This window comes from Trachemys scripta, chromosome 15, assembly GCF_013100865.1.
Source record: "Trachemys scripta elegans isolate TJP31775 chromosome 15, CAS_Tse_1.0, whole genome shotgun sequence".
In the NCBI taxonomy this organism is placed as follows: Eukaryota; Metazoa; Chordata; order Testudines; family Emydidae; genus Trachemys; species Trachemys scripta.
In genome coordinates, this window is record NC_048312.1 from 17,836,413 (window position 1) to 17,852,255 (window position 15,843).

The following is a 15,843-nucleotide window of genomic DNA, read 5'->3' on the forward strand; positions in this document are numbered from 1 at the left end:
CCTCTGCAAGGTATTTTGGGGGCAGAAGAGTGGGACCTGGGTATATTTCCAGACCTGTATGCATAGGAATGGGGGGGGGGAAGGAGCCAAAGGACACAAGATCAGGCTGGCTGCCAGAGAGCAGGTAGGACTCCCTGACCCAGTCCAGACCAGCCACCGCAAGTCCCAGCAGAGATATCCCCAGGGAAGAGGCAGGAACACATGTGCCAGCTAAAGTGGTGTGGGGGACAGGACAGGGTGCATTCATGCACAGGTTACAAGTAACTGAGGGGAGGTTGAGGCCCACAGGGCACCAGCTGCCACTGCCTTAGGAACAGCAGCAGCAGCAACTATTGGGATGCCTTTTCCCAGCCTGGAGTCAACTGTGCACCCCTCCACCTCATCTCCGTATTTCCCCCTCACTCCTGCTCCTATCCTATGCCCCCCATTAAAGGGAGGTTTTTGTTCCCCCCACACTTTCACCTTCAAACCTGTTGTTCTGTGCTGAAAAAGTTCTTTCCTCCTAGGTACTGCAAGGGTTCTTTCCTTCTAGAACTCCAGCAATCTTTTCCAGTAGAAAGCCTACTGAAAAATTCTGACAAGACTAAGCTGTATTTGCCAGCCTAAAATGGAAAAACATGATCTTGGAAGTTAGTCATATGGCCCATGTGTTTTTAAGGCACTTCTGTGATTAAAATGAAGAAACGAATAACAAAGTCTTTGGATCCTTGCAATTTATTAACACTTCAAAACACGTCCTACAGTAAGGGAATCTCTTGCCCCTACTCCCTTTGCTACTCAATCACTGTTTTGAAACAATGTACATTTCTTGCAATAAGCAAATAGATACTTGAGGCACTATGTGAATACAAAAGTGACAATATAAAAACAATTAAACTTCATGCAATACACTTAAATATATAAGGCAATGTAGCATCCTAACAACACACACAAGCACTGTTAGAACAAGTGAATATACAATATGCATAGCATGTTTAATAACAGGTTTACAGCTCATGCACAAGTAACCAGTCAGCCTAAATAGGAAAGAAAGTCTTAAAATACTGGATAACTGCTTAAGCCACAGCTTACAAAACCTGCTGTATCGCAGCCTCTCTGCTCAGAATTGCAAGTGCACAGTAACAGTCAAGATAAATAAGCGAGGACTATGTTTAAATGACACAACAGATCCCTTATTTCGAATAATCGGCCCTTCTTGTTTTCATCCAAGGTTCATTAGCCAACATGCTGAGAGGAGGTTGCTAGAATAAAGCAATAGTTGTGTACTCAAAAACTATTTTAATACTGATCATAATTGTGTGCATTTTCAATCAATACAAATGGTTACAAAAGTCTAACATTACTGCGAGATGTCTGATACTGTGCTTACATTATATTATATACCTAACACTGGAGAAATGTCTTGGATGAGAAGTTTGACCAGTCACTCAAAGTACAAAGTATAGGTATCAGATTGTCTTTCTTTTTTGTTCACTTGGGGTGGGGAACAAAGGAAGAACTGAGGAGGCAAATAATTCTCCTTTCAAACCAGTGTAAAATGGTTGGAAACAAGTGTGATTCCTCTCCAGGCAGGGTGATAGCAAGGCGTGTCCCAGACAAGGATAGAAGTTAAGTAATATAAACCCCCATACTACAGGCACAAGCAGCTCTAACTGTCTGGATTTAAGATGAAGCATCCTCTATTGGCAGGTTATGGCACAATAGGAGATTAAAGTCGTCCTCTGAAGCATCTGGTACTGGCCAGTGTCAGCAACATCAAACCAGTGGGTCATCTAGTCCTGTATACTCTGTATGGCATTTCCTATGTTTCCAATGCCATAGGCTTATTTGCAGCATCAGACCACAGATCTGTATTTTTCCAGAGGAATTTGAATCAGACTGGACAAAATTATACAGGGCATCTGCACTGAGCCAACAATTCAGGTGGAGTTTATTGTCTGAGTCACACACAAACTTTGATGCTGGTTCCAAAGGAAGAAAATTCTTCCTTTCTAGATGAGGAGCTGCAAGGGAGAAGTGGGAGGAAAAGGAAAAATGAGGAAGGGATAAGAGGCAGACTTAGATCTCTAGAACTAAAGGTAAAAATAGATGCATTGTTTATACTAGTATAACATTTCCTCCCATCACAGAGAATCTTTAGCAAAGAAGGAGGACATATTTTATATACTATATTGCTCAAACCCTAGAGCAAACAGCATCATTAATAAATAGCATAGCAATAACTAGAGTCACATTAGACAGCTAGAAAAGGACAATATGCAGAGGCAACTACACAAATGGATTGCATTGGGGGATCCCCCTCAGAAGCCCTTAAGATCCTTCTTGTTTTCTAGCTATGTCTCCCTTATCCTTGGAGTCCTAAAGGACACCATCCTTTTGACCAAGGAATGGACAATACTCCCTTCACAACTGGCAAAAAAAGTCACACCTTAACTAGGTCACTGCTGAATGACACAAAACCCTAGGAGCTGAGTGCATTACCTCCCATATCTTGCTAGGCCTTGGAGATCAATCCACCAGGGGAGGAGATACTAGGGTCTTCAGTATGACAATATAGAGCAGTGTCACTAGGCTGGCCAAATGCATGAGTTATCATCACAAAAAAGCCACTACTAGTGATATTAAAGTGTTGTTGAGATTTGGTGCAATATGGCTCATGACTTGAGAAAGCAGAAAGCTCTGGTAAATCATGTTTTAACTAGGACAAATGCAGAAACAGTCCTCAGCAAGTTAAATATTTGTCTTATGTACTTTTTAGCATAAAGAAATATCAGCAACAAGACATGAACCCGTCAATAAAATAAAGCAGACAAAATGTGTTAGCTTAAAACAGTTGTTTCCTTAACTAAGATATGTTCAGACAGTGCGCTGCCAACTTTTTTCTAGCTTGGATTTTTTGTATTCCATTGTTTGTATTCCAAGAAGCTTGAAAACATTTTTTCTCTCTATTGATTATGTCCTCCTTTTTTTTGACAAACGTTGCATTTTGCAAAATTTCCTATGCTGCCAACACAGCTGTCTTTTGTTGCTGGTGCACAGGAAAGTAAACAATCTCGGCAGGAATGTGCACAGCTTGGAAAACCCACACAAAACTAGAACTGCAGAACAACTTAGGGTGCTTGCATGGGTTTCTTCTTTTCAGAGGGTCTCATGAAAACAGTGACTTTAAAATGCTGCACTGAACCAAAATTCAAGCTTATAGTGTGGATGGGACTAACCTAGTCTTGTCCATGCTACAAGTTATAACCCTTTTGGTAGAAATGGGGTTCTGGTTTGTAGCACAGACCTTCCAATGGTAGCATTCTGCCAACCAAATGGCTGCTTCAGAGCAGTAGTTTTCACCCTTCTCCAGACCAGGACACTGTTACAACAGGAATTTTTGGGATCACCTCCTCCACTTAACCAGAAAGAAAGCGGTGGGAGGTCACAACTGCCCTTCCTGTTCACAACCCAATCGAAAAGATATACACATAATAGATGCATGGGGAAAACCATTAAATATTCAGTACAGTTTAAATGATTTTGCATTAGTTTTCCAAACACTAATTTTTGGGCAGAGATAAAGCCTGGGAAATTTCAACCCAAAAGAAACGAGTCCAAACTTATGAACAACTGCAAAGAGGCTGTTATTCTGTGTTAGTAGATTGCCTAGCACACTGTGACTAGGATACTGCACTAGTGCCTAAAGGCACCTGTAAGTATGAACAGAAGTTTTAATCCAAATTTAACTAACAGCGATCTAGATATATAAAAACCATCTGCAGTCTTCAAGTGTTAGACTAACAAGGATCAGAAAAATTCAGTTAAGGCTGACATTTCCCCCACACATCCCCAGAAGCATTTGCTTTTACTCAAATACAACACATGTGGCAATACATAACCTCACACTGTGCACAGTGATCCATTAATCTTTCAGCGTTTGTAGAACACCCATCACGGTGGCATTTAAGTGCTAAGAATGGAGTAGCAACCTTGACTCCAATTTTCCTAGCTTTTGTCTGTCAAGTCAGACCTTGAATTTCCTTTTAACATAGCTTTTTTAATCTTAAGAAGCTTCAACTGAAACAATCCTTCAATATATACCCTTCATAGACTTGTATGTGATTTAAGCAATCTCTAGTGACACCTTAGGAGCCAAGACCTATTGTCTAATACATATTTAAAAAACACCTGTATTGCCTTGGTAGTCTTTAATAGCATCTCTGTTTTGGAAAGTTCCTTTTAGGATTTGTGGGAGGTGGCTGCTAAGTTTCAGCTCAAAACTGTTCTTTTATTAAAATATCAAGTGAAAGCACAGGTTTCTAATGGAAAGTGCAGCAGACCTATAACCAAAACCCAGAAAGCAAGCACTTCTCAAACAGGGGAAGAAAGACAAAAAACAAAACCCACAACTTTCTTCTGGCAATTTTAGTGTCTTTCTACCATATAATGCTAATAGCACTGGGAATGCTTTTTTTTTTTTTTTTAAAGCAATATATCATCTGATCTGAATTCAGATAAGTGTCTATTAAATGCTATTAAAGTCATCACTGTGATTAACACTATTCAACTGCCAACTCTGCTGAAACAACTCCATGCCAATTACTCATCCTATCAGATCCAACCAGCAGTATCAATTCATTAACACTTCATGGCATTTACTTACAGCAGCAACTGTGTGATAGCCAATAACCTGTGTACACAGAACTGTAAATCTCAGCCTAGTTCCCTTGCATGCAATATGTTTAGAAGAATTCCACTTATCAGCATGAACCTCTAAGGACACAACAATACTGAGCAAGGTCACAGAAATCACCCAGGATGCTTTTACTCTGATCCCATTCCTGACCCCACACCTCACTATTATAAGACAAGGTCATCACTCTCGTTCTGCCATTTTAAAAGTGTTTTTAATTTCTTCCAGAACTTGATATTTCTCCATAAGAAACTGACATTTGTAGCTCTATTTTCCAGCCCACTTCCTTTTTAAAATAGGCACTAATAACACTTAAATGTGTTCCTGTCTTGCATGCTCTCTTTCATTCCTCTGTCACTGTTAGAGGGTAGATTTTACTTAATTCCCCTTCCCCCACTGTTCTAAAAATTGCTCTGCCTCTATCTCTCTCTCTAGCTCTCAAAGGTTCTACAAAAATCTACGTGTCAAACAGACATTAACAGGCTGTGACAGGAGTCCTTTTCCCTTGAACAACTCTCCTTGTTTACAACCATGAGTTATGAATTTCTGGTCCTTTTGTTTAGGTTAGACCCAGAACATTTGATTTATTAATTTATTTTACATTTCTTTCGAGGACTAAAGAATAAAAGTAAAAAGGATTAGAACTGAGTTGTTCAAGCACAAGGGAGACTTGTACCATATCTAAGTATCATGAAAAAAAGCAGGTTTTCATCTAACAGAAGATGAGGCTTTTAAGTGTGTGTTGCATTGTTTTTAAAGACTACTGTATTTTAGTGCTTGGTTACTCTAAACTACTTCTTAAAAGGGACACAATCCAACTTGAAATCTAGTCAGATGAAAAGTAGTTTCAGGTACTACATCTGCCCTGAGTCCCTCAGCCAATTTTTGTGGTTTCACATCACTTTCCCCGCCTTTACTATTGCTATGTAAAAGACCCCCAGAATCAGGGAAGTCTGACTGACTACACAGAGGAAACAGTATATAAATTGCTGTTAAATGCAGAAACAGACTGACAAAATAAAGACTATATTCTCTTCCCTGCCCCCGTCTTGCTCAGGTTATAGTAACCTTAACACATGAAGGTAAAAAAATAAATTTCAGACAAATGTGATTTTTAAGTTGATGGTGCCCATTTGAACTCTGCTACCAGTATCTAAAGTGTGTCATGTCCAGTACTTCTCTTGATCAGACAGACAATTATACTAGTTTTCTAGTACACTCATGGATGATAGACCCATTTCTATTTCAAGAGCGTGTTTAGTCCCGGAAGCTGAACTTAAGTTCCACAGAAAGATTCCGGGATTCTGCAGCCATTTGTTGAGGCAGACTAGAAATTCTGCAATTAGTTTCATTTTTAAAGGGAGTTTAAATATGAAAATTAATAGCACAATAGGGATAGTACTCATTTTAGCTCCCATATCTGAAAAATATCATGTCTTAGTCACTTGATAGTTGGTTAAGATATTCTCACCTGGCAAGGAGCTCAGTCAGAAGTTTCAGGTGGATTTGTTTAATTTTGGCAGCGTTACCAGGCAGAAGTTTATAACAGAAAGGTAGGACAAAGGGCTTGGCTTTTAAAGTCTGCCTGCTTCCCTCCATATCTTTGAAATGCTGGCGGAGTTCTGAAACAAAACAGCAACTTTATGAATCTTCCAAATCTTACACCACCTCTATAAGCTATCCTGGTTTTGAGAAAAGTAACAGTGAACCTGAGAGGTCCATAAGACACAGACAGAAAGTTCTATTTCTCCATATGGGGACCTGTCTCTTCAAGATGCCAAAATGCACTACTGGTCACCAAAACCCCTGAAAACAAACCTAAGCCGAAGTTTCTGGGTTGCATCATTCTAGAGGTAGGATATGACAAAGATTCACTGAATTATTCTTATAATCAGGGAAGTCTCCAAAACTGAACAGCCAGATTTGGCACAAAAAATTCCCTCTGACCTACCACCTTACCTAGCTCACTTGCAGTAAGAGAAAGCTTCTCCCAAGCAGTTTAGAAGGTTAGCAAAATTTCTCTTTATAACAGAAAAATGGGTTTCAACCTTAACTATGGAGAGGTTACTGCCTTTCCATAATACAATAACAGAGCCATTGTCAGAGTTACTAGGTGGTGGAATATTCCCCCACCCCCTACAAAGGGAGTTACCATGTTGAATTGTACCATCTTTTGGGGTAACCTGACAAATAAATCACTTGGATAATTGAATTATCTTGTGTTAGCTGACAGCTTATCATAGCATGAGCACAATCAGTGCTGCTCTGCCTCCTCGCCCCACCTCATTATTTTAAGGCTGCTATCTGATTAAGCTAAGACAAATCTCAATTTTCCATAGACATTTACTCCCCTTAAAACATTTCCGATTTAAAATATTCAGGGTATTTTAACCAACAGGACTGCTATATGACAACAGTGTGCCAAAGTCAAAAGTGATGTTACAATCCCACCACCTGATGGGCTGCTTTTCCTGTTCAGATACAAAAGTTATAAAATAAATTTGCAATACAGCTCTCAGATCCTGCTAATACAGAAAGCGTCACGGTGATGGGAACAGTGACAGAATCAGACTAGCGGCTCCAGCAGCACTGATCGTGACTGTCATGAGTCTACTACCTGCTAAGCAATGCAATTATATATGCACACATTCTGCATGCTTGCACCCAGGCATGTTATATACCGGTCACGTGGTTCTCTAGCACGTGTTCTCAACTCACCTCCTCAGAAAGTTACTGTATCAAATATATATCATAAATGCAGTATTGCCAAACATCAAGCAACCAGGAGTCAGACCCAACTTTTTTTTTTTTAAATTAAACACTTGGGGTTCTTTTTATTGAACATCTGCACAATGGTACTGGAGCACACAGGGTTTGTTTTCCTCTACAAAACTGAGGGTTAGAAATTTTTTTTAAACGAAATCAAAGATTCTCAGGTAAATAACCTGAGGCCAGCTAGCTGGGGCCTTTAAGAAAACACTAAATATCAGGAGTCTCACAATCAACACAAAGTTTGGCAACACAGAAAAACAAGATGTTCTCGGAACATAGTTCCTGCTCAGTCATTCACAAAAAAATGAAAGAGCTGTAAGTGCATTAAAATATTTATATTAATTAAATCAAATTTTAAAAACATAACTAGAACACTGTCACCTGAATTTGATAGAAAACAAATGTTTCAGAAAAGGATGGGAAAGGTTAAAGGCACTTGAAGGTGGCCAGTTTTTAAAGCCAGACAACAAAAGTGTACATTTTAAAAATCCTAATTATTTAAATAAAAAAACCCCCACAACAAAATACAGTAACACTGCAAAAAAAGTTCCCACAATCATAACATTCAGTAAATACTCAAAAACTTTATAAAAAATAAAAAAATAAAATACTTCACTTTGTTTATAGCGAACCATAAAAAAGGACGTGGCAAGTACAGGGCCTATTGAATTGGCAGAGCATATACACACACAATTTCTATGGACCCCTTTCAAACACAGTCAGCAAGTGTCCTCTCTTTTCAGGTTACCAAAGAGCTAATAAAGGGTGTTTGTGTCACAGAAATAATTCACCCTTACTCTATAGTTAGTCTTTCCATATCAGTCAATTAAATTGATTACCAGACCATGCCAGAAAGTAACTAACTACAAATTGCTTCTTCTGTTTGGGATATTCCTAGTTTCCCTCCTTAAGTGTTTCATTTTATTTTCCCCATAAATGCAAAAAGTTAAATTGCTCTTTAAAAGGATGAGGTTTATATTACATCACCCTCTTTCACAATGTTGTCTTTGGTACCAAATGATGAAGTTGAGAGGTCTCTGAGGATATATAAGGAAGAACACAAGTTCCCACTCCTGGACACCTAATCCTCTAGAATACTGAACCTGTTCATAGAGATAGTGTGCAGTAAAAAGCTTCTCTTTGATGATGGCTTTCCCCACCCCACCCCAAAATAGGTAACATTACAATTAACTATGTGCATGTTAGCTTTCTGTTTTAAGCACTATTTTAAATTAAAGCAGAACCCAAATAAGCATAATACAAATAAGTATTCTCCTCCATTAGCTTATACGTTCCTTACCACCTCCAGGACAAGAGGGACATGAACTGGCAATCTGGCAAACACTTTAAAACTATTTCCAGGGAAGAAGTAGCTGCACAAGTCTTCCAGCCTGCTCAGCTGTTTCAGGGGAAGAGGGGACAATGGATATAGTAAGATGAGCTCTGACATTTTTCTTTGTGGACTTTTGGTCACCTTATTCCTGACATTTTACCCATCCTACTAGAGGCTTCTTCAATGGAAAGAAAATTTATTTTGTGGAACATATGTGAGTTAAGATTTTGTCGTCGTGTGGCTGTCGCTCTGATTGTTCATCTCAGAGCTGAAAAAGTTAAAGGGTGAATCCTCTGCACCCTCATCAACACTGAGGCTTTTAGGGTCTCTCAAGCAGTCTGCCAAGATGTCTTGGGGATCCCTTAAGAAGACCACCAAGACAGTGATGTTATCACTGGATCCATTTTCCTTTGCTGCAGACACCAGTCTCTCTGCTGCCTTGAGACCATCTCCTTTGTTTTGCTTTAAGTGATCTAGGACCAGATCCACCACGTCATATGGTCTAATGGCATCAAAGAATCCATCGCAGGCCAGGAGCAAGTAATCTTCAGAACCTGTCAGCTCAAATGAATTACCATCTGCATTTCCAGAGATATAGGGCTTCTGATATATATCACCTAACAAGAAAAGATACAAATCTGATGACTTCAATATGAGCCATTTTCTCCTCACCAGCCAATTGTTTCTATGATTCCCAGCATTGCAATGGTTTCTTTTAGGGCCAGATCATATCTCCGAGATCCATGCACAGCTCTTTCAATGCCCCATGAAGGAAAGAGATGGTTGGGGGCTACAGAGCCAATGGAGAAGGACTTCAACTCCTGACGATCCCCTGGGATTCATATGGATTTAAGGACATTTACTGTGTTTTGGGGATGGTACCATGGCTCATTATACCGCTCCTCTAGAACAGAATGATATGAGGAGCTCACCAAGGAAAACCTCAAATTTTCCTCCCTCAGAAAATGCTGGGATACTTTGGGGTTGGTTTTTTTTTGTTTTTGTTTTTTTTGAGAGAAGTGTGTATCTTGTGAAACCCTTGGAACGCCAGGGAGGAAGTTTATTTTCATTAGCGATAAACAGGAATAAGAACATCCCCTTTCATGCAGCAGAGTGCCCAAATACTTAAATCAACAGTTCCACCTGTACACATTCATTTCAACACAAGTGAGACAAGCTTACCACTTCTCAATTAAAAAAGATACTGTATAAATGTATGATAACTTGCTTCAGTTCAGCCATTACAATTCTTCATTCACTGCTGCTGCCTAGGGTCTTTTCTCATTTCACTTTAAGTGGCAAGCGTCCAAGAAAGTTCTTTGCACGGCATTTGGGAATATTAGCATTTAAATGCTAATGGTCCACTGCTAATGTTTATGTTAGCTATTTGCAGTTTGAAGGATGACACTACAATTTGACTTCTGAAACACAGTGAAGAGAACAACTTGTAGATACTAAAATGGATAAATAAAAAAACCTCTAAGGTCAAAAGCTTGTCTCTTTATTTAACAGAAGTTGATCCAATAAGATATTAACTCACCCACCTTATATGGAGATATTCAGACATCTATCAGATCAGAAGCCAATATTTGCTCTAGTGTCATGTACAATATACTCTGCGAGCTTGTTGGGCTTTCATTTGCAACATGATATGTTATTATAGATGTTTCAAAGAAGGAATTGAACTAGTTTTATTTTTTCCTTCAAAAACTGATAAGGGTTGTGCTGACCAAGCAATTTAATACTCCATTATTCAAGCAATTACAATAATAGAAGCAATTTACTCTTTGGCCCAAGCTGGGCAAACACTATAATCTCTTTATTAATGAATGGTTGTCTACTTAATTCAGTCCCAGGATTTTTTAGATTATGTGTTTAAGGATAATTCAATTTTGACTAACTTAGATGGCCTTACTTACCAATAGCCCTGGAAACAGCAAGGGTTCCATTGACCCTCCAGCAGTCCATGTAGGTCACACAGCCACCTAGGGCTTCTATACGCATTCTCTCATCCTAGAAGAAAGAAGCACATCAACTCTTTATACTAAGAGCATATCCCAGATCTCACTAAATTCACTGCTAGCCAGTGTTGCAGAGAAAAATCTTAAATCCCTTCAACTTGTATACTTATAGTAGGATGCAAACAGCTTTATATTTTTAAATAAATGGGAATCAATAGTGTTCAGAGAAAAATGTGCTTATTAAAAAAAAACCAAAAAAACAGTCTTATTGCAATGTTCAGTTGAGTATACATGAACAAGACACGACAAGATATCTTCCCTATGACTGCACCATTGCTTGTTCGTGAAACAAAAGGGAAGAATCCCTGTCTAGGTCATTTCTATAGGAACAAACTAGCAATATCCCCATCACTGTGCAAATATTTAAGATTGTGAATGGAAGTAGGAAGAAAAGGATAATTGTAAAGCTAAGGTTTTTAGATGTACAAATAAAAAGTGCATTTAGAGGCAAATTTCATTTTCATTAATATAATCCATATTCCTCAAGCCCTACAAAAACTTTTATATTGTTCATACTATAAAGAAGAAGGTTCATGCAATGCCATCCCTAAAAACTTGCGACTGCCTTTTCAGTTTGTACATAAATCAGTTTAGTTATATTTGACCTACTGTAATAAAAAGAAATGTAAGATTAATTAAGCCAGTTATGATACTAGACTATTACTGCTTTTTGAACGATGCTATTATGTAAGCCAGGTCTGAAATTAAAACATTTATTTACTAACTCAATGGTGACTTTAAAAAAAAATCAGTTACTTTTGTTAAATAAAAGGCTCGCAGTTGTAGATTTTTCATGGTTGCTATGTATGCAAAATTCCATAGTACTACAGTTTTCAGAAGGTTCTTTTTATTTTTTTTAAGGGCATTCGCAACTGAGAGTACAGATCAAGTCTGTTCTTCAGCACAATCCTTTTTTCCTTTGGAAAAACATGCATTGAGAACACACAACTAGACAGGAGAAAGGCAAGACTGACACATCATTACTATGCTCCATAACTGTCCAACTTAAAAGGGATGAAATCACTGAGAAGTGGATCCATCTAGTCCTGCTAGAGACTTTACATTTAAAAGCTGTAACTCATGACCATTTAACAACTGCTAACAGACCGTATCCTCATCCATTGCAAGGATGAGATCAGCCACCAATACCATCAGCTCAGTTTGTCATTCTAGTTATAGACTTGCATACGTGCCACACTCCAGGGAATCTAGAGATTCCAAATAGTTCCAAAGCTACCTAGAGACCTTTTTTATAAACTGTCTACAAAGAGAGCAGTTCAGTGTCAGCTGGTAGTTGGCCAGGTCTTCATTTAAAGAGATTCAGTGAGCCAAAAGTAAATTAATTACAGCCATCAGAGGAGAGAGCCAAAGAAAACAGGCTTACTTCTCTTTCAGGTTTGTGAGGTTCCATCAGGGTCACAGCTTTTCCCTGCTGCACCAACATTACCTGGGAGTCTCCAACCCAGGCTATGTGTAACCTGTTCCCTACAATTAAGGCAGATACACCTGTTGTACCACTCCGCAGCCTCTACAAAGGGAAACAGAGCAGTGCAAGTTAAACTGCAGTTTAACATCATAACATTGTAAATTAGGGTTAAGGCTACGTTTATGTCATGGAGGTCATGACTTCATGAATCCATGACTTCCAGAGACCTCCGTGACATTCTCCGCTTCAGCCCCAGGGGCTGCGGGACTCTGGAGCTGGCAGCCAGCAGGGCCATGGCAGGGTTCCAGCAACAGGCAGCCCCCTGCAAGGTTCCAGCGACAGGTGGCAGACCTCTGAGGGGGCTCTCGTCAGGGTTCCAGTGATGGGTGACAGCCTCGAGTGGGGAGCGGGACGCCTCAGGAGAGAGGCTGGGGGTATCCCGTTTTCTCTTTGGGAAATATGGTCACTCTGCAGTTCTCAGATGCCATGGGCAGAGGGGGAACTGGCCCCACAGCTCCCAGCCTCCACGGTGGCAGGGGAAACCATGGAGCCGCAGCAGCAAAAGTCACAGACCGGTCACGGCTTCCATGAATTTTTGTTTATTGCCCGTGACCGGTCTGTGACTTTTACTAAAAATAACCATGACAAAATCTTAACCTTAATTAGGGTTAATTAAAGGTCGTTAACTATGCAGCAATTTAGACCTTTGTGAATGGCAATCCACTGAATAAAAGGTGCAGACATAAGAGAAAACACAGGTTTAGAAGAAACTCTATTCTAGCATTCAAGTGTCTGACACTGCTATAGTTATGCTCTTCCCCTTGTCTTCGCTAACTCCAGCGTTAGCTTCAAAGGGCCCAGAACCATTTGGTTATTTGGGTTTTTCTGAAAAGCAGAGGCATCAGTTTGATTTTAACTTCAGCAGCAAGAACCTTTTCAGTACTGAACGTGCCTTTTCTTCCCCATACAAACAGATGTAGCCACCCTATCTCTGCCTTCCCAGCGGCAGTGAAAAATATTCTCAGGGTGAGCATTTCTTCACTGCTGTATTACAGTCCATTATAAAAAGCCATCCTTGTTGCACTTTGAATGGTCAAGTTTCAATGCTGCTGCTATAAAGATGGAAGAGTGTCCTTCATTTGACCTTTACCACTTTTAGTTCCTTTACAATACTTCGAACTCAAGAACCTCGTTTAACTCATTTTTAAAATCTCTCATCCTCCAGTTATCTTGCCATGCACCGACTTCACTCTCCCGAATATGGGGAAAGGAGGAAGAGAAAGGTCAGTGATGGTGCTAGTGGAACCAGCCTTAAGAAAATAAATACAAAGATTTTATTTGCCTCTGTATTAAATTATGCAGATACAATTGGGGCTAGTCTTTCCCTCCCCCTCCCCCCCACGGGGAAGCAACTCTTTGTTGCCTGTATATTCCCTGAGGTTAAGGATCCTGAAATAGCACTAACTCCTCACTTCAAAGTTTCCATCTCCCTGAATTTGCAGGCACTGGTTCTTATGAGAAGGGAGATTTTAATTTGACCAATGAAATACTTTCCACTTAGGATACTTGGCAAACAAATCAGAATGAATTCAAAGTCTAACTGTATGAGATCAAAATTCTCTGCATAACACCATTCCTTTTTACTGTCACCCAAGCAATTCTCCAACTGCTTAACTACAATGGAATCTGGCTCTACATTAGGGTTGCCAATTTTGATTGGATGTATTCCTGGAGGTTTCATCACATGACAAGCTTTAATTTCTGGAGACTCCAGGACAGTCCTGGAGGGTGGGCAACCTACTCTACGCACTCACCTCTCTTTCAGCTTTGAAAAGGAACATTTCATCAGTTTGCTGGAAAGAGCCTTTCAAGGCCTCAGTTGGGTTCTTAAGAATCTCCTTGTGTAATGCAACATTTATGTGCAAATGAGTTGCTGCATAATTGGCGGCATCCACTCCACCATGGCCATCAAATACAGCAAAGTATGCTCGATCAACGTCATCCTTTTGGCAGGAGGGAGATACAAAGAGTTCATAAATAAAAGTTAATTGCCAGATTTTATGCAAGCATTTCAGTGAAAGAATGTGTGCACATAGGTATGAGAGAGCACAAGCGTGTACATAAACACAATGCTACGCAAATACACTGAGAGCCACAAACACCATGATCTTCCCCGGGAAAAGAAAGTAAGGTGGCATGATCTAGCAAACTGACTTGGAGAGTAGGAATTAGGATGCCTGTATTTTACTCTGAGCTTTCCCACTAACTGTGTGTAACCTTGGGTAATTTGCATCAGTTTACCAATGTGTAAAATAGATAGAATATGCATCTCATGGGGGTATGTGTTATTTTTCTTTGCTCCTTGTTGATCACTGACCAGATTCTTGAAAAGGAATAGGAATTGAGAAGGCAGATTGGAAGGTTGTGTGGTTCCATTATATCTTTAGTAAGCATCCCTGAATCCTCAACCAAAATGCTATTTTTCATCTTTACATCATCAATTCTCTCACAAAATATAGCAACAGCCCCCACTTCCAAAGTGAATTATTTTCCCTCTCTCCCCCTTGTGGTGGGAGCATATCAATGTCACAAAAAACTGCTATATAGCTAGCCCAAATACACAGATCCAGTAGGTCTCTGCTCCAGTACAGACCTGATAAAAGGACTGCTGTCAGTAAATCCTTCGTAGTACCTCCCAAAAGTGATCACTTTGTGATACTAGGACACAAGTGTGTTTCAAGGGGTATTTGAATGCTAGAACTGACCTCTCCTGGCCCCAGAGACTTACCGACAAGCCGAAGAGCTGATTGAATTCTGGGAGAGAAACATGTCTGTCCTCCATTTTCCGGCGGACGTTGCGGATGGCATGGCTGGAAATAAGCAGGAAGCGCTTCAGTGACTTCAGGGATGGCAGAAGCAACTGCCATTCACAGCAGATGTCTCGCAGCTTATTAAAGAAACAGCGCTGCAAAGAGCCTCCATCCAGCACTGATGGCAGAGAGACAGACAGTAGGTGACTTAGTTGTATGTTTGGGAAAAGGAGGAGGAAAACAAATGATGATATTCAAACCCAATATCCTCTCTCTTACTTACCCCTCACTTGTCTTTTCCTACAAGTTTCCTTCCCTAGGTCTACATGCATTCTCTCAACATATTCTGCCTGTACTAGCCTCTGACTTGGAGCCATAGTTCTATCCCTCCCTTTAATCCACTGGTACAAGAGTGCCTATGGATACACAGAACACTTCCTCCGAAAGTCACTCCATTGGGACACTATGAAAAAAGAAGCAACAAGTATATATTATGATGCTTGGTCCATATGCTTCTGAGTCAAACCCCTCTTAGAATCACAGGCAAAAAGTTCTGACCCAACAGTACAGTATTATGGACAAGAGGATCTTTCAGTCACCCAGTTCATTAAATAGTTATTACCTCTGAAGTTCATCGTGCTATCAAATGGCAGACAGTTCTCCAGGGCAATAGACCGCTTAAGGTCACAACGAGGATCAAAGTCAGTTTAGTAGATTGGACATAAAAGATTCAGTACTGGGAATTGAGAGTGCAATGTATTGTGCATAATGGTGGAAGTGTATCCGTTTATAAAGAAAATTAGATG

The 15,843-nt window shown here is 39.9% G+C and overlaps 1 protein-coding gene across 9 annotated transcripts in view; it reads right to left on the reverse strand.

Moving 5' to 3' along the window:
• Positions 1-950: 950 nt before the first annotated feature.
• Positions 951-15,843, reverse strand: part of PPM1F (protein phosphatase, Mg2+/Mn2+ dependent 1F) — a 45,802-nt gene continuing 30,909 nt past the window's right edge. For 2 of the 9 annotated variants that reach the window (XM_034791424.1, XM_034791423.1), the window contains exons 3-7: positions 15,016-15,215; positions 14,042-14,230; positions 12,186-12,329; positions 10,700-10,793; positions 7,868-9,397 (exon numbers count right to left, since the gene is read on the reverse strand). In XM_034791424.1, the coding sequence (XP_034647315.1) occupies positions 9,000-9,397; positions 10,700-10,793; positions 12,186-12,329; positions 14,042-14,230; positions 15,016-15,215 (1,025 nt within the window). In that variant the 3' untranslated portion in view covers positions 7,868-8,999. Of the gene's footprint in view, positions 2,004-6,146; positions 6,298-7,867; positions 9,398-9,962; positions 10,202-10,699; positions 10,794-12,185; positions 12,330-14,041; positions 14,231-15,015; positions 15,216-15,843 lie in introns of those variants that run through there. The other 7 variants (XM_034791426.1, XR_004648285.1, XR_004648283.1 and 4 more) reach the window with 7 other exon arrangements.